This window comes from Prunus dulcis, chromosome 2 (assembly GCF_902201215.1).
Source record: "Prunus dulcis chromosome 2, ALMONDv2, whole genome shotgun sequence".
Lineage (NCBI taxonomy): Eukaryota > Viridiplantae > Streptophyta > Magnoliopsida > Rosales > Rosaceae > Prunus > Prunus dulcis.
The window spans coordinates 12,168,271-12,186,200 of record NC_047651.1 but is presented as its reverse complement, the minus strand read 5'-3'; the positions used below and the strand labels follow the sequence as shown (position 1 = coordinate 12,186,200).

At 36.0% G+C, this 17,930-nt stretch overlaps 2 protein-coding genes across 2 annotated transcripts; one reads left to right on the top strand and one right to left on the bottom strand.

The window, feature by feature from the left end:
- The first annotated feature begins 2,324 nt into the window (after window positions 1–2,324).
- Window positions 2,325–5,954, top strand: LOC117619236 (pentatricopeptide repeat-containing protein At3g03580). Its single transcript, XM_034349146.1, has 3 exons — window positions 2,325–4,877; window positions 5,163–5,234; window positions 5,620–5,954. The coding sequence occupies exon 1, from the start codon at window positions 2,361–2,363 to the stop codon at window positions 4,719–4,721; it is 2,361 nt and encodes a 786-aa protein (XP_034205037.1). The 5' UTR covers window positions 2,325–2,360; the 3' UTR covers window positions 4,722–4,877; window positions 5,163–5,234; window positions 5,620–5,954.
- Window positions 5,955–6,912: 958 nt separating this feature from the next.
- LOC117618593 (protein TIC 40, chloroplastic) lies at window positions 6,913–17,676 on the bottom strand. Its single transcript, XM_034348232.1, has 14 exons — window positions 17,311–17,676; window positions 16,100–16,214; window positions 15,890–15,947; window positions 15,772–15,789; window positions 14,654–14,990; window positions 12,952–13,061; window positions 12,801–12,864; window positions 12,225–12,300; window positions 11,423–11,463; window positions 10,903–10,948; window positions 9,681–9,775; window positions 8,789–8,892; window positions 8,292–8,339; window positions 6,913–7,352 (listed from the first exon to the last, which is right to left on the bottom strand). The coding sequence occupies exons 1-14, from the start codon at window positions 17,489–17,491 to the stop codon at window positions 7,293–7,295; spliced, it is 1,353 nt and encodes a 450-aa protein (XP_034204123.1). The 5' UTR covers window positions 17,492–17,676; the 3' UTR covers window positions 6,913–7,292.
- Between the last annotated feature and the right edge of the window lie 254 nt (window positions 17,677–17,930).

Here is a 17,930-nt window from a genome sequence, read left to right as displayed (position 1 = left end):
CAAGGAAGGAATTATTGAGAGCCCACAGTTAGAGGGTCCAAAGATGGGGGTAGGATCAGGGGCACCATTCGGACAGATGAATGAAGTAAATGCGTCGTCCTTTTTTAGGAATGAGTAATAATTCTCCCGAGGAATCCTTTTCACAAAGGTCAAATTGTACATTGACATTCGGGAGACTCGGTGTATAGCCATGATTTTTCCTAGATTGCGTGATCTCCTTGTGGGTTTTGATTTCCTTCCATATAATGTAAAGCATTAATGTCCTATCAAGGCACTGTCGTCGCCGCCGGACAATCATTCTCCACCTCATACTCCGAGGGGGTTGCCTTCAGGAGCATGGATAAACCACCTAGGGGAGTTGGGGAACCCAAAACGTCGACCCTTCGGGCGACGATTTTCTGGTACAATGTATCAAGTTGGAACCACCTTCCATAGGGTTTGGAGAGGTCATCCATTCCTTCATCTCCTAATAGATTACAGGAATTTTGAGTATGACCAATGGTCCCACAACGAAAACATGTGGGGGGTAACTTTTAGTATCGAATATCAACTTCAACAGGAGCGCCATCCAATCTGAGAATTAAACTTCTACGCAACTGCTTGGAGAATCCGTAAATAACTCCCAAGTCGCTCTAGCTTTTTACTTTGGTTTGTCACCACATAGCCGCCCAATGCATTCCTAATAATATTGCCCATCATTCTCGTCATGTATGTTAGCAGAAGACCCCTAACTCAAACCCAAAAAGCCTGCGACGAGAGTGGGATATGCTCGGGGCTTGTAATACCATCAGCCTCTACCATTGCTAGAAGATATCCATTGAACAGTCATGGGCCGCTTCGGATAATTGTTTCCCTCTCCTCCTTAGAGTTGAAGGCACAAAAGATTCTGTCTTTCCCAATATCAACTATAGTAACAACTGCCTTCGGCCACTATATAAAGATTCTGTCATAATGCCCATAACTCGTGTCGAGTCTATAATAATCTCTTCCTATTCTACTTTAGTTGGGGCAAACTGGGATGAGAAATCCTTCATCATGGTCTCCATAGCATCGCAAATCGATTCAGCTAAAACCCTTCCTTCCTCAATCTGGACACCAGTAGCGTCAACCAACACTTGCTAGTCTGGCAACCGCATCCAATCAGTCGTCGTAGTAATCTCGAGTCTTGATGGAGCAAGACCCACTCTCTCTAGAGGACGCTAGAGAAGAACCCTAGAGAGAATTTTGCAAGTAGAATAGCTTGAATTTAATATGGATCGTTGGATTTTTTTTTTACCGTTCAAATATCTTGGATTTTATATGGATCGTTGGTTTTGGGTTATTGTTGGAATAAAATTTAAAAAAAGAAAAGAAAAAGAAAGAGATGACACCAACACGCCACACCTAGCACACGACACCTTCTGTAGCAACAGCAACGCAACATCTGGTACCCATTGATTCCTCCTTGCACATGAGTTGCGTCAGCCTTGAGTGGGCTCCAGAAAAAAGTTTTCCAGTCCATGCAGGCAATAGCTGGATTGGTATTTGGCCATAAGTTTGGGTTTTCTCAAATTTTGACCCCTTACTTTTCTTGAGTTCGATTTAGCCTTATGGGTTGGAGACAGGCACGTACCTACTAACATGCTAACTTGTGCTAAAGCCCAGGCAGCTTGTTTTTTTATAGACTAAATTAATATTCTAGCCTAGGTCACCTAAATAAAATATTATTAATTGATCCCATTAGGACTAGGCTAACCACCTAAATATAATATTATTAACTAATTCTGTTACGACTAGGCTGACCAACAAATAAATAAAAAGAACAAAATTAGCAAAAACATACTACTTGATTGATAGATTGATTCATTTAGTGCCAACTCTTCCTATGTCTACAACAACAACAGAATGAGCATTTTCATGTATGAGACTTATTAAAAATCGACTTCGGAATAACATAGCTGATGAGTTTCTTGCTAATTTATGCTACTTCATATTGAAAGAGAATTTGCTGATAATATAAATAATGAATTAATAATTAGTGATTTTAATGTTGTGAAGACTTGAATGGTGCAACTTATATAAGTGTTATTTGATGGGTAAGACTCATTATGTCTCCCATGTATTTTTTTGTTATCAATGAAATTTATTCGTACCGTTGAGTTTTCAATAGGTTTGTATATAAGGTAAATTTAGCCCACGTCATTTTGAAATCCTGGGTCCGTCCCTGGTTGGAGATGACCTTAGAGTCTCTAATTTAAAGTAGTTTAGACCGTGACTTGTATCGAAAGATTAAAATAAAAAATTTAGGGAAGTTGACGAACTAATTCTCTGATTTCAAGTCAAGATAAAAAAGAAGGGAAAAGCCAAGGGAAGCAAATACGATGCTGCTGGGTGAGTCGACATTTATTAGAGCCTTTCATTTCATATTGGCATTCATGAAAACTGCAAACTTGGGCAGCGTAAGTGGTCGTACCAAAGAAGTTGTATATCCGTTATTCTCAAAAGCTTTGTCTTCTGCTAAAAACCGGACAGAAGCACAAAAAGTCCATTCGTTGATTGTCACTCTTGGATTGCACCATTGCGTCTTCTTCTCTGGCAAACTCATAAGCAAGTATGCCCAACTCAGAGACCCAATTGCGTCCCTTTCAGTTTTCCACCAAGCTTTTCCCAAAACCAATCCCTATCTATGGAATTCAATCATTAGAGCGCTTATCCATAATGGGTTTTACTCAAAAGCTTTTGGCCACTACACTGAAATGCAGAAAATGAATGTTCAACCTGATAGGCATACATTTCCTTCTGTGATCAATGCCTGTGCTGGGTTGTGTGACCTGGAAACGGGTATTGTTGTTCATCAGCGTATTTCAGAAATGGGTTTTGGCTCAGACTTGTACATTGGTAATGCACTGATTGATATGTACGCTAGATTTGGTGAACTCGGTAAAGCACGGCGGCTGTTTGAGGAAATGCCTCTTAGGGATATCGTCTCGTGGAATAGTCTGATTTCTGGCTACAGTTCAAATGGATATTGGGAGGAAGCTTTGGAAATTTTTCATAGGTTAAGAATGGATGGGTTGTTACCGGATTCTTTTTCCATATCTGGTGTTTTGCCCGCGTGCGGAAGCTTGGTTGATGTTAGAGAGGGTCAGATAGTTCATGCGTTGGTTGAGAAGATCGGGGTCCATGCTGATGTTTTAGTAAGCAATGGACTTCTTTCAATGTACTTCAAATTTGGTTGGTTAAAAGATGCGCAACTCTTTTTTAAGAGGACGGCGGTTAGGGACTCTATTAGTTGGAACACTGTCATTTGTGGGTACTCTCAGTTGGGGTTGTTTGAAGAATCAATAAATCTGTTTATGGAAATGGTGAATGAATTTACACCTGACTTGCTGACAATCACTTCTGTTCTTCGTGCTTGTGTTCATTTGCGGGACTTGGGACTTGGAAGATATGTTCACGACTACATGAAAAGAAGTGCTTTTTCATTTGATACTATGGCAAATAACATACTTATTGATATGTATGCAAAATGTGGAAATTTATTAGCTTCACAGGAAGTATTTGATCATATGGAATGCCGGGATTCTGTGTCATGGAATTCATTGATCAATGGCTACTTTCTTAATGGTTGTTGTGATGAAGGGTTAAACCTTTTTAAGGTGATGAAGAGTAACATGATACCGGACTCTGTGAGTTACGTGATGATCCTATCTATTTCTACTCAGCTAGCAGATGTGGAAAAGGGGAAAATGATCCACTGTGATATAGTAAAACTGGGATTCAATTATGATGTTATTGTCAACAATGCACTTGCCGATATGTATGCTAAATGTGGCAAAATACAGGATTCACTAATAGTATTTGAGAACATGAAAGTTCGTGATGTAGTAACATGGAATACCATAATTTCTGCATGCATTCATTATGATGATCGTATTTTAGGGTTAAGAATGATCCTCAGAATGAGGAATGAGGGAATGATGCCCGATGCGGCCACCATGTTAGGCATCTTACCCCTATGTTCCTTACTTGCTGCGAAGCAACAAGGAAAAGAGATCCACGGATGCATTTTCAGGTTAGGATTTCATTCAGATGTTCCCGTTGGGAATGCACTAATAGAAATGTATTCTAGCTGTGGTAGCTTGGAAAACTCCGTACTAGTATTTGAGCATATGAAAAAGAAGGATGTCGTGACATACACTTCGATGATCTCTGCATTTGGGACATATGGTGAAGGTGTGAGAGCATTGAGAACTTTTGCAGAAATGGAAGCAACAAGCGTCCTTCCTGATCATCTTGCTTTCCTTGCTGTTATATTTGGTTGTAGCCATTCAGGTTTGGTAGAAGAAGGCCTGGCTTACTTCAACCGGATGAAGAACGACTACAAAATTGAACCAAGGATCGAACACTATGCTTGTGTAGTTGACCTCTTGTCACGGTGTGGCTTATTGGTTCAAGCAGAAGACTTTATCCATTCAATGCCAATGAAGCCAGATGCAAGTATCTGGGGATCTTTACTTAGTGCCTGTCGATCAAGCGGAGAAGCAAACATAGCTGCACGTGCCTCAGAGCAGATAATTCAATTGGATTCTTATGATACTGGGTATCATGTTTTGGTATCAAATGTGTATGCAGCTTTAGGGAAGTGGGATCAAGTGAGAATAATACGGAAATACATGCAAGCTAAAGGACTCTCGAAAGATCCTGGATTTAGCTGGATGGAGATTCAAAAGAAGGGTTGAGGCTAGTTCCTCTTGACATTATATACAGGTTAAAAAGGTACTTGTGGGTTTGTTGGGGAAGGAAGGTTATGATGATTTGCAATCCCACCATGACTTCGGATTTGCATGAGAAGAAAGGCATGATTCATTAGAAAAGGGAACTGCTTGCGATGGCAGGTAATGACTGATGAATATTCACATTGTGATTAAGATGATTTGAAGCAGTTTGTAATATTTTTAATTTTTTAATTTTATAATCTATTCCAACCTTTCTCCAAAAAGAATGAGATTTTTATTAATGTTCATTAACTTTCATGGTATTTTGTTGAATGCTGTATAAGCTTAGGTTCATGAGTTATACAGTTATACTTCTATATTAATATAGCCTGATAAACTTGTTTCTCTCTTGTCTAATTGACTTGACATCATTTTGTTTATTTTTTGTTTCATCATTTGGTATAGGTCTAATCTTTCAAGGAGAGGGATTTGAAGTTGCTTGACATTGGAGATATATCATGAGTTCACTGATCCAAGGTTAGAGTGTCTAACAACATAAAGTTTAGTCTTTGCAAGAGATTTTCTTGTTTAGTTTTTTAATTTGTTTATATATAGCTTTTGTTTGATATACTTAACAAAATACTAATTTGAAACTCCTGAAGTCTAACTAATAACCAATTTTGAAGACTTTGAGTTATTGTTCTTTAATTTCCTGATGCTTTGTTGAAATAAAAAAATAAAAAATCTTGGCTTCGTGTATGATTAGAGATTAAAATTTTAAGTTGCAAGATTTGATATTCTTTGTTTACGTGTTACACAATTCGTTTGGCTATACTTCTGCAAATTGTGATCATTTGCATCAATAAACACACTTTTGCAAATTCAGCTCGTTTACTTGTCAAATGTGGGTCTGATTGCACAGAAAACGTGGATGTGGCTCGGATAATGTGAAGTTTATATATTTGAAGAGGATATGCTACAAGGTAGAGACTTATAAGTTGTAATAGAAGGCATGGACTTGTGTTGAAGTTTGCAAGTCCTTTGGTGACAAGCACCGATTGGAATTACAAGTTAAGACAAGGAAACCAGCTCCACATCTCTCTATAGAGGTTAACTACTACAGAAGCTGAGATTGCAGACAGATGTTGAAAGGTCCTAAATGTTAAACTTCGGTGGTGTTTGTCAAAATTCCCTTGTTAACTCACAGCCACAGTTCGACACAGTTTAGTATTTTGAAGTTTTCAGCCTTTAGATCAATTGAATGGTTCACTGTTGTGGATTCTTATGTTCCCAGATATCTGGCAACTGAATACAACTATTGGCATTAGATCTTCGATCGGAGTAACAGATAAGAGATGGCAAGCAATAGGGCCAATGCTCTTTGTTAAAAGTTAGTTAACCTATCAAAGATCACAAAAAGTTGAGATACGCTTCTCTATGTCAAACTTTTCCATTTCGTTTTAAAGCTCACAAACCTCTTCGCATGCGTTTCCGCACCTACAAGAGGCATTTTTTTAAAAAAATTTATTTTATTTTAAAATTACAAAAGATAATGGGTAGTTGTGTTCCATAAAAATAGAATCTATTATCTTATTTTTCTTTTAATTTTAATTTTTTTAATATAAAAAAGTATAAATTTACCATATTATCCTCATTTAATTAATAATTTCAATTCTCAATGTTTGCATTAACTAATGGCATTTTCTAGTATTTTGAATGTTTTACCATTCTCTGCCTTTTGCTTTATATATAGTCTTCGATTGGAGTAACAGATAAGAGATGGCAAGCAATAGGGCCAATGCTCTTTGTTAAAAGTTAGTTAACCCATCAAAGATCACAAAAAGTTGAGATATGCTTCTCTATGTCAAACTTTTCCATTTCGTTTTAAAACTCACACGCCTCTTCGCATGCGCTTCGGTGCCTACAAGAGGCTTTTTTTTTTTTTTTTTTTAAATTTAAATTTATTTTAAAATTAAAAAAGATAATGGATAGTTGTGTCCCATAAAAATTGAATTAGCTGATTTTTCTTTTAATTTTAATTTTTTTTAATATGAAAAAATATAAATTTACCATATTATCTTCATTTAATTAATAATTTCAATTCTTAATGTTTGCATTAACCAAAGACATTTTCTAGTATTTTGAATGTTTTACCATTCTCTGCCTTTTGCTTTATATATATAGATAAAGATCGGAAAAAGTTTAAGCTTCACAATTTCATGAATTCTCTTCGTAAACCCTACCGATTTATTGAGTAGAATTGCTCACAGTTCACTACATAAAACTTTGAACACAGCTGCCAAAACCAACATTACAAAATCCTGCTAGACAGATTCTCAAACACCAATATACATTTTGTTTCCACGGGAAGCAACATGAAACTTTTAGTTCTTCCAATAGACTACAAGGGTGTCAACTCATATCTCCAAACAGGGTAGTAAGGGCAGTAATATGAGCCTATCGCGTGCTACGCATCCGCATGAGAACAAGAAGCATGTTCTTTTTTTTTCAGGGCTGGAAAAGCTCTACACTCCTTGCTCTTCCATGATAAATAATGAGTATGTTTAAACCCAGAACCAGCATCCATGACTAGAATCAAGGTGAGCCAGACACCCCAGGGAAGAGTTCTGATATTTTATTGAAAACATCCATAACCTGAGACAATGGAACAGAAGATAATGCGATAATATATTAATACGCAATACAATTATATTGGGTGATGGCTAATTCGCCCTTAGCCTATCAGGAAATAGAAAACTGAAATCAATGCTACATCCCAGCCTGGTAAAACTACATAATGCCCTCTAAAGTACATTCAAGCATCAAGTAACTTAACAGCATGTTGCATGTAAACCATTCTCAACGACCCTCAACAAAAACTATTAAGAAGCAACACTACACTTGATCTAGGCCAAAAGTAATAACCAATTGTAAAAATAATAATACACAGTTCCACATCAGTTGTTAGGAAACAAAATCAATTTTTTACCCTAAACAAAAATAAGATAAAATCAAGTTGAGCGAATGTCCAGAACACTAATGTTCCCAACCCCTAGTGAAACTTACTTTGGTGGGTTTTGCTAACATTGTCTATATTGAAATAAAGTTACTGCAAATATTGCCTATGAATTTAGATCTCAAAATTTAACCAATAGTGTCAGCTCTTATGATGTCTGATGGAAGGAATGTTGGTTCCTTGATCGATCTAATAACAAAATCTTAAAAGTACTTCGACGAGTTATACAAACGCTCTTAAATGCATTCCAGCTTTTGAGAAGATAGATATATCTAGTTGAAGTCATGTGGAAGAAGCGAGAATACAACTCAAAACTATACAAGAAAGTAGCCATCTTTAACATGCTAAATAATTTATAGATATCTCATGCTAACTTAGAAACAGATGAATTATAATGTGAAAACAATCATTTTGTAGAAAGAATGGACAGGAGAACAGAAAATACTCAATAATAATCATATAATGATTTATCAATAGGATACATTTTATTTAGAAAAGGTAATAAATAAATACAACTAAAAAACACACATGTAGACGAATCAGAAATGATGGTTGATGTCAAAAAAGTTCTACCATACCTCCTTATCATTTTGATATTTGGCAATGCTGAGCGGGTTCTGTGAACACTGCAACAGAAACATAATAATATTAGAGAATTGGTATGGTGTGCCATCCTATTTTTCCACCCCTACCAACTTCTAAAATTATTAATTTACACTTTCCACCCCACATTATTCCCATAATATTTTTTGTTAACTTTGGATGGCAGCAGCCATGGCCACCACCATTGATGGTTGCACCCACTGCCTTCCCTCTGCAGGGTGCAGCATTTGCAACACCCCATAGTTACTGGTTAGGCCCCATAATGGGAGGCCAGTCCAACCAACCTTCCAAAAAAGGAGGCCATTTGGAGGTGAGACCAGTCCTACCATTTCCATTTTTTTTTTCTTTTGCGACTCTTTTTTGTGTTTCTAAACATCATTCTTCAACATAATTTTGCACAAGGATAAAGTGAGTGGGTAAACAGCAATGTGGGGTGTTCTAAATTAAATCTAAGTACTCTGGCAATACATACATCCATGATGGCTGCTTGAACTCTTGGGTTTTGAAATGCCATAGCAACTTCAGGATTCGCCATTATTTTTGAAATGACTTCCTCAGGTGTAAGCCCAATTTGGTCTGCAAAATATAAAGACAATAATTAAAGAAAATACATACCAAAACTTTATACATACTCCTCAAATCAAATACACTCTAGAAATTCCCGTCGTTGATTAATTAATCCCAAGCCTTCTTACACAAAGCCTAACCTCAGTTCAATACTATAATCATAAGTCAATCATAGAGCACCAATTTAAGAGAGTCCATCTTATGCCAGTCTATGCGTCAGACTACTATCTTCAAATTTCTTCAATGGGATTTTTTTTTTTTTTTTTTTTTTTTTTTTTTTTTTGGTGAAGAGTGAAATCCTTATGAAGTTGATTAATAAGATAGCTCTTGATAATAGGGCTCTTGGCGGGCAATTTGATATTTTGGAAGTTTAGGCATATGCTGTATGCTTTCAAATTTAGAGATGCTTCTCTATGTCAAACTTGTCTGTCTTATGATCAATACCGCCAGGTGTTTCATGCTCTGTCACTGACAACATTAGAAGTCCCAACCTTCCAATCCAAAGGCAACAGACATTGAACGTCTCAACCTTCCAAACAAAACCACATACTCAACCACTCAATGTAGCTTTACCTTCTTTCTTTTTCCTTCTCTTTTTCTTTAAAAAAAATGGTACGTAAATTTCTTGAATTGGTTTCAACACTCATCTTACTTCTTACTTGGTGGCCAGCTTTATACCCAAATCCACCACACTATGGGAGGGAAAATACATACTTTCAATTTTTTTTTTTTTTCCAGCCAGAATACCTTAATGTTAAATGAGAAAGAAGCTGTTTTAAAATCCAACATAAACTTACCAAACTGCTGCTTAACCTCAGGACTGCTAAGATCAAAATTTTTCAATGAATCCATCATACGATTGTCCCATTCATTGCTTCCACCCATATTATTTCTGAAACAAGAGTCAAGCATAAAAAAGAAAAAATAAATTAAATTGGAGAAGGAGTAACATATCTTGTATAGCAAAAGCATCACACTGATGCAGCCTATCTGGTAACAAACCTCACATCCCCAAAAATTTAATAGAAAATGCAGCCTAGTAGAACACAACAGAAATCAAAACAAAATGTTTCATTGTCCTAAAAATTTAGTGGACAGAGTGTCAGAGACATATTGTTGAAGAATGGATTCCATATATCCCTACAGAAACACACAAAAGATACTGAGCGCATTCACCTACCAGGGTCCAACATTTAGATGAACAGTACATCCTACCAAAATGCATGTATTCAAGTAAAGTAAATGTAATCCTGTGTATATGTAACGGTCAAGAACTCAAGTATATTAACCTTTGTAGTTCACAAATTTAAAATAGGCACTGAAAGATACAATGACAAATATAACATGACTCTTACAAGCATGTTTGTTTACATATACATGCAAGAGATGAAAAATTCACAAGATGGTCAAAGTTTTATGTTGAAGCATTGTTGTGTCCACCATGGTCAAAGTTTCGTTACAGGAAATGCCGACTTGATACATTCTCTGCTTCATGAGTACTTAAAGTATTACTGGACACAAGACTCAAAGGTCAGTTATAAAGCACAGGCAATGCAAGTGAACGGAGATCCCACCTTTTCCTATTTCCCACATATATAAAGGATCAAAAGCTTTAAATTCCTTCAATTAAAATTCATATGTATGACTTTATTTCAGGTACGTGAATGCATTCCATACAGAAATCGCAGCTGTAGCAGATGGGACACTTTTGGTCCTTTTTTTTATTATTATTTTTTTTGATAGGAAATTTAATTCACCTTGAAAATTGCAGGGATTTGGTTGAGAAAGTTAAAAATAAGAACAAAATAAAAAACTGGTTCAAACTTCCAGAGACCAAAAATATAGTTCCGCCACATCAAGGTAGAAACCACAAAATGCTCAGAATCTAAATACAGGAAGTTAGAACAAAAAGCTCCTAGCAATAAGAAACCACAAAATGCTCAGAATCTAAATACAGGAAGTTAGAACAAAAAGCTCCTAGCAATATCAAATGTAAATAAGCAACAACAAAAAACTTACAGCATGTCTTCCAGCTGTTGGCGATATTGTGGATTTTGTAGCATCCCTATCAAATGATGTGCATAATGATCAGATTAATAATCAAAAGCAACAGGTTAGGAGAAACAAAATGAACTCTAGGCCTACAAAAAAGAAATGCAATGGTGGAAACACACCCCTATAAAGAAAGAACACACAGTTAATTCAACAAAATTCTGAGTATTGAAAAAGAAAGAAAAGGTTCTAGGTACATACGAAAAGGGACCAGATAAGAAAAGGTTCTAGGTACACATGGTTTTATGCAGTGACATTCACAATGACAAGGGACAACATATGGCCAAGAAGGCACATAGACATTGCTTCAAGCAGGCAAACTTGATGAGCGCTATTTTGCTTGATACCTTCAAAACTGATTTCTAACCAGGTGCAAACAAATGAATTACTGATGCAGGCGATGTGCATTAGTATGAGCCATATCAAGGCTACAACTGAAAAACCCAGATTACCTAGAAAAAGCCATGTTACTGATAGATGGACTTACATTTGAAAGTGGAAGGATTCCTCATCTCCTCTGGTAAATAGCTACAAGGATATGAACAGAATTAATCTTCTTTCTAATAGGAAGAAAAACATGTGATTAAGTTCCTCTAAAGGAGTATGTCAATATGAAGTCTAACTTTCATGAGACTCTGTCAAATCAAAGAAATGTTAAACGGTATTTTCATGATGTAGACAACTGGAAGAGTATTACAATATATGTTTAGACTTACAACTATAAAATATTTTAAGCAAAAAAAGTAACCTTTGATCAACAAAGGTAACACTTGGAGAACATCTTTTATCACAACATAAATATTGCAAGAAATAAATAAAAGGGATGAATAAGAAATTTGATAATGGAACTAATCAAGGTGAGGGATTTTGCCCAAGGACTATGCCCTTCCTATCAAGGTCTAATCTTCTAGTAATAAATGGTTTGCATCAACCAATAGACCAAGAAACTTTCAATTTGAAAAAGTTATCCTAGCCCAAATGACTAGACATTATATGACAAGCTTGAAAAATTATTTGGCATATAAACCAAGATATTGTACGGATCTAACATTTACTCACACAAGATATACAAGTTCATGCTGCATGTGAATTGCATACGTTGAACATTTGATGCAACTATTGAGATTTGTTCACCCAATCAAATTGTTGACGACTTTCCAAAATTTACAAAGGTATCAAGTGTCAACAATAATAAATTTGTAGCTAATTTGCTAGATTCAACCATACGAACATGCCAGAACAAATTTATCACAATTAGAAAACACAAAAGATAACAAAAGGTATATTACGGATAAACCATCTTCTGCACCGTTGGATCTTCCAACATTTTCTCCAAAGCTTCCACTGATATAGAATTTGCTTTTCCTATCCATTAATAAATTAAAAAAATATGTAAACTGTCTGATTAGATTCCAAAAATCAAAAATTGAGAAAGAAAGGCAAAGATAGTCATGAACTATAGCATTTTAGTCATAGCCACTTCAAGCCAGACTGACTAGAATTACAAAGTAATGCAATCAAGGATTGTTTCATATCCATTTACGACACAGTTGTGTAACCTTCAGAACTGACAAACTTTGGCCTAATATTGCAATTTATATGAAGATTTACAGAATATAAAGAGTCAAAATTCCATCCAAAGTGAACGCATGTCTTGGTTCCCTCATCTAAATGCATCTCAAGTAATAAAGAAGAAAAGATAGTCTTTAAACAGAACAGGCTGAATTTAAACATAACCAGTTCAACGGTCTTTAGATAAAGATAGTCTTTGTCACAACTACCAAAAAATTGACATTAAATCTAAAAGCAAAGCATGCACCGGAATACTGAGGGACAGCAAAAGTGTCAATTGACTTTTTACTTACCAGTAGATTGGGACTCTGTGGAGGCACCAAACCCCTGCTTAAAAGCAGCTCCATTCTGAGAAACCTTCATAACGTTTGCAAATAGTTAAATCTAAGCATTAACTTCAAACAATCACAGCATGATCAGAAAGACCAATTATAAGATACTCACTTTCACGTCATTTTGGAAATCCTTAGATGAACCTATTTCAGTAACATCTTTTAAGCTACTTTCGAAAGGACTCTTTTGTTCAGTTTCTTCCGGAGTAACATCTACAAAAGCTGTGAGTAGAAGATACACTTAGAATCTCAAACAGGAAACTGTCATAAGAAAACATCCAAATAATAGTACCTTGTCAAAAATTAGTAGCAGTATTGATGGCCACAGTTTCACAAACATACATTATTAAGATATTCACTACAGTAAACGATTAAGATATTCACAACATTCCTGTATATATCAATAAAGACAGGTCATATGATCAGCCACCAAATACAGACGAGGCACACACCCACAATTTCACAAACATACACGTGTGCAGGCAGACATGAATGCATGCAAGCAGGACGCAGACCACAAGCTGGCTGCAACTGCACATGACACAACTAAGGCTTCTGTTGCAATGCAAGACCACAATATCATTTCAAAAAAGATTCTGTAAGTTCTAACATCATGACAATCACGCATTTAACCTTGATCCTTTGTCAACCATACTTTTTTACATTTATTTAATACCCAGAAATCCCCCAATCTGCATTGCGGATCAAACCCGTGGGAGCAAACCATGGGCCTGACTAATTCCACTAACTCCTTGTTGGTCCATACTTTTTGACATTAAATCATCCACAAACAGCTTGAAATCAGATCAGCTCTGTTTAAAATCAAATGGGGCCCATTTAATACTCCTAGCTGTTTGATCAGCTTGAAATGAAAACAAACATTATGCCATAAATTCATATAAAAATAACACCACTTTTTACATATTACTTTGACAAGCTTTGCAAGCCTTAGATTTGCAGCAGAGATATCTATTACATACCCTTTAACTAAAACTTAGGTAAAGGGTAATGCTCCAAGTTATGTAATAGAAAATTAGAAATCTATATAATTTTTCTTATATAATGGGTTACCAATGTAAATATTTTGTTATATAATTTACTACATATGAATATAGTCCCCTTATTAATAAGAATCCCTTGTGTGGAGAATCAAAAGGGATCTCATTGTTGGGGCCACCATGCAATGTATGATCCAAACTGTGTACTACCAGAACCGCAACAATGAAAACCCATGCCTTTTATGGATGGACCACGTGTTGTGGTGGGCATCAGCCTTGAGATTACTTGTTTAACAAGTAAAGTCATCATGCAGACATATCTCTTTATAAGTATGATGGTTGGCACATTCACCACCTTTGCCTCTTCTAGTATTCAACTAGGCTTCATGGTTCTAAATCAACTAGTTAGGTCACAATTTCTTAATAATGATTTCATGTATTGGTCAAAACAAAAGGTATCACTGTTTTCTCACATGATGTCTCGAAATAAAATAAAAACCTCAGCATACATGATATTTCAGATTTAGAGAGATCACACAGCACTTCCCTTGTGCTCTTGCAGCCAGCAATAAATGATACTTTTGACTACCCACATATATTTCAAACAAAATTTTAAAAGTTCAAGCCATTCTAGAAGTGAATTCACTGTTTTACTTTCATGGCTCTTTTGGGCTGCTTAAAATTTTAAATTCTACCTTACAAAAACCAATATATCTGAACTTTGGAAAAGGAAATTATATCATGGATTAAACCCAAGTGAAGGAAAATAATATGTGAAAAGAAAAAGCATGAAGATATATATATTAAAGGCCATACCAAAGCTGTTCGACTTTTTCTTTAGTTCTGTGTCATTGTTGGCATCAGTGGCAGGGGTGGCTGGTATGGTTGGTGTAGCTGGTGTGGCTTGCCCAGCTTGTGTGGCTGACGAGGCTGGTGCTGCTGGTGCTGCTGGTGCTGCATCTACTCTGGTTGCAGATACGTCTACTGTCGAATGTTGAGAAGTAGCTGGAAAAGGTGAGGCAAAAGGCCCTGATGCTGGAGCTGATGGAAATGGAAAAGGTGAACCTGGAGGAAATGCAGCATTGTTGAACTGGCTATCTTGTGTATTCATTTGGCCCATCAAAGTCTTAAAAGCTTGTTGCATTGCATATTTCTGAAAGAAGATTAAAACATAAAGATAGATTAAAAAAGAAAACATATCAAAAGAGTGAGGCTAAATTTTGTGTCTGCCACACAACAAATGAACACTCACGACTCATTTATTATGAGTGAGTTTTTTTTTTTTTTTTTTTTCTCAGAGGGCTATGTTGTCATCCACAAAGTTATTCCATTCCATGTCCAATTTTGTACCATTTCATATCAATTCCATCTGAACTTTCCAACTCATGCCGTGCCAATTCCGTGCACTGTCATGTCAACATTTTAATATGCACAGGACACAAAATGACATCGTGTCACAAAGATATCTCAGCAGGAACACAATATCTTGTGTCAATTTCTTGCCAATGTCTTGTGGTGTTGGATCATGTTCTCATATCATTTTCAAAATTTCTAACCTTTATGCACTATGCACATTATATAGATAAAAAACACCCCCCACACACATGCATCTCCTTTGTTAATTGTAGTCCTCTTACAAAGCTCTTTCTCAAATTTTGATAGAGCGGGGAGGTAGAAGATTTCAAAGAAAGAGAAGAAAAAAGATTTCAGACAGATAGAATGAGACAAATAGAGACAGAGACAGAGAGAGATAGGGGAAGAGAGTGTTTAGTGTGATAAAAGTCCATCACTTTATGATGTCAATACGCATATCTAGGGTTCGTCTTCACCACCATTAAACATGTTAAGGGAACTCCACAATAATACCCTAAGCTATTAAAATCCAATAATCCAAACTAAAATAGATCCCTAAATTTTAGGAGGAAAACACGCACCTTTAAGTTTGTAGCCACCTGTCATTACAATCAACGTGTCAAACACACAGAAAAGGTGAACTGGTCGAATAAATGTATATCTTATCAAACAAAGAGATGCAAGTAATCTTGTTCTCACCCAAGAAAATAGTGCTGAAAGCCCAACACCAACACCAATCCAAAATAGAGGCGACCCTCTAAAAAATAAATTAATAAATTAATAAAGGTGAAAAGATTATATGTTTATGAAGTACAAGAAGAACAGAAAAAGCAACAGCAAAAGCTTATTGAATAGATCAATTGGTTATAAATAAATAAATTGATAAAATGAACAAAAACAAATTATTACATATTTGAGGGTGGGGGAGGTACTGAGATTTGAGGGTTGACACCAACTGAAGATGTTTCTCGACTACTTGAGGAAGAAATGCTGGCAAAACGTTCCACGTCTAACTTCTCTACAACTGTAGTACAAACATAAAGCGAAACACCCATGTGAGTAAAACTATATTGAGAAGTTGCACAGCAACAAGATGGAAACACAGCATCATAGAATCAGCAAGATACATTAAAACTTGTGTCAAGAGCTAGCACCATAGATACTCAAGGTAGGGCATTCTTGGCAGTGTTTTTAGAAGGACTAAAAGCGCTTTTGACAGCATTTAGTAGAAATAGTTAAACATTCTTCCGGTTTATAAAAGCATTTTTGTAGCTCTTTCTTTATAAAATCCTCTTCAAGAAGCGCTTCCAAATGCATTTCCAGGAAGCACTTGGATGTTTGATAAAAAATAAAATAAAAATTGATGCACTTCGAAACAAACCCTAAACAAAAGCGTTTATGATTAAATGTTCTTTCTACATAATCCCAAACAGAGCCGTATTCTAGTGTCCCAAAGTGCCCAATTCCTGAAATAGTAAATCCTGGTATAAACTACATCAAGAACACAAATCATTCAACTAGAATTGATTCCCTAAATTCATGCATCCATGTGCAGCATCAAGGTTATCCATTCCCCAGTACAAACAATTTTTACTTGCCAACTCAATTTGACAAACCATTGTCCGCTCTTTCCAACCAGCTAGAACTAAAAGTTTCAGTCACCACAAATAGTATCTTTCTTACAGAAGCAATATGCATGGTTTTGAAGAGTTTTCCTTTCCCAATTCATAAAAACTTGAAAAATTCAAAATTCAAAAATAAAATCATCATTTCCTAAGTAGGGAACTTACTAACACAATCAAGGTTATAGTCACGCCTTTCAAACCTAGAAAAATCAACTCAGACAACATTAAATGAACATAATTTTTGTCATCAAAACTGTATGCATCACTTGAGACTCATAATTCAGCATAGAACCATAACAAAAAGATAATAATTTATACAATTCATAAAAAGAAACACGAACCCCCTGTTTTCTGCAGTATATATTTGCAAATAGAAGCTGAAAGTTCTGACCTTTAGCAGCCACCGCATATCAAACACGGGCATACACTAAAACTATGATACTCATCAGTAAAATTGAGTTAGAAAAACCCAATTCAGAACCACAGAATTAGTACCTGGGAGACGAGGGGCATTGAAGCGAGCATTGACTCTCGAATTTTGGCTATTTTTGGAGGCTCTGAGATTGGCTGAGCATCGGAAGAGAGGAAATCGACTGAACGAGTGAGCAGTTCTTGGTGGGTTCGAATGGAGTGGAGGCGAGCGAGGAAGTGAGTGAGGAACAGACAGTGACATCATGACTACTAGAAGAGAATCAGGGAAGGAGCTCTGCAATTGTATCTATCAACTAATATGAAACTATAAACCCAAGCTTTGGTAGGGTTTTTTCTGTTAGCTGAAGAAGAAACTGAACGCAAGAGTCTATCTCTATTTTTGTTTTTTCGTTTTACACTAAGGACGTATAATGTAAATAACAGTTTTTCCTTTTCGTATTTTTCTACCCGTCCCGTTCTCTTGGTCCGTGGAACAGGGACTTTCTTGATCACTTGCCGTTGGATTAAAATCAACGGTGGAGAGTAGTCTGAATAATTAGCTCAATTTTTAATTGTTAATGCAATTGTTTTCAATAAAATAGATTTTTAAAATGTTTTCTTTTCTATTTTTAAGATTTTGATTAATTTCTTGTGCATCAGCGATATTCTTCTTTGTGTGAATCTCCTAGAAGTTTAGGCCCCGT

Bases quoted from the DNA above. Each gene is read 5' to 3' on its own strand.
- LOC117619236 (XM_034349146.1), top strand. From the start codon at position 2,361: ATGCTGCTGGGTGAGTCGACATTTATTAGAGCCTTTCATTTCATATTG.
- LOC117618593 (XM_034348232.1), bottom strand. From the start codon at position 17,491: ATGATGTCACTGTCTGTTCCTCACTCACTTCCTCGCTCGCCTCCACTC. The intron at 16,215-17,310 runs GTACTAATTCTG...TTTGTACTACAG, and splicing joins CAATGCCCCTCGTCTCCCAG to TTGTAGAGAAGTTAGACGTG. The intron at 13,062-14,653 runs GTATGGCCTTTA...TTCTACTCACAG, and splicing joins GAAAAAGTCGAACAGCTTTG to CTTTTGTAGATGTTACTCCG.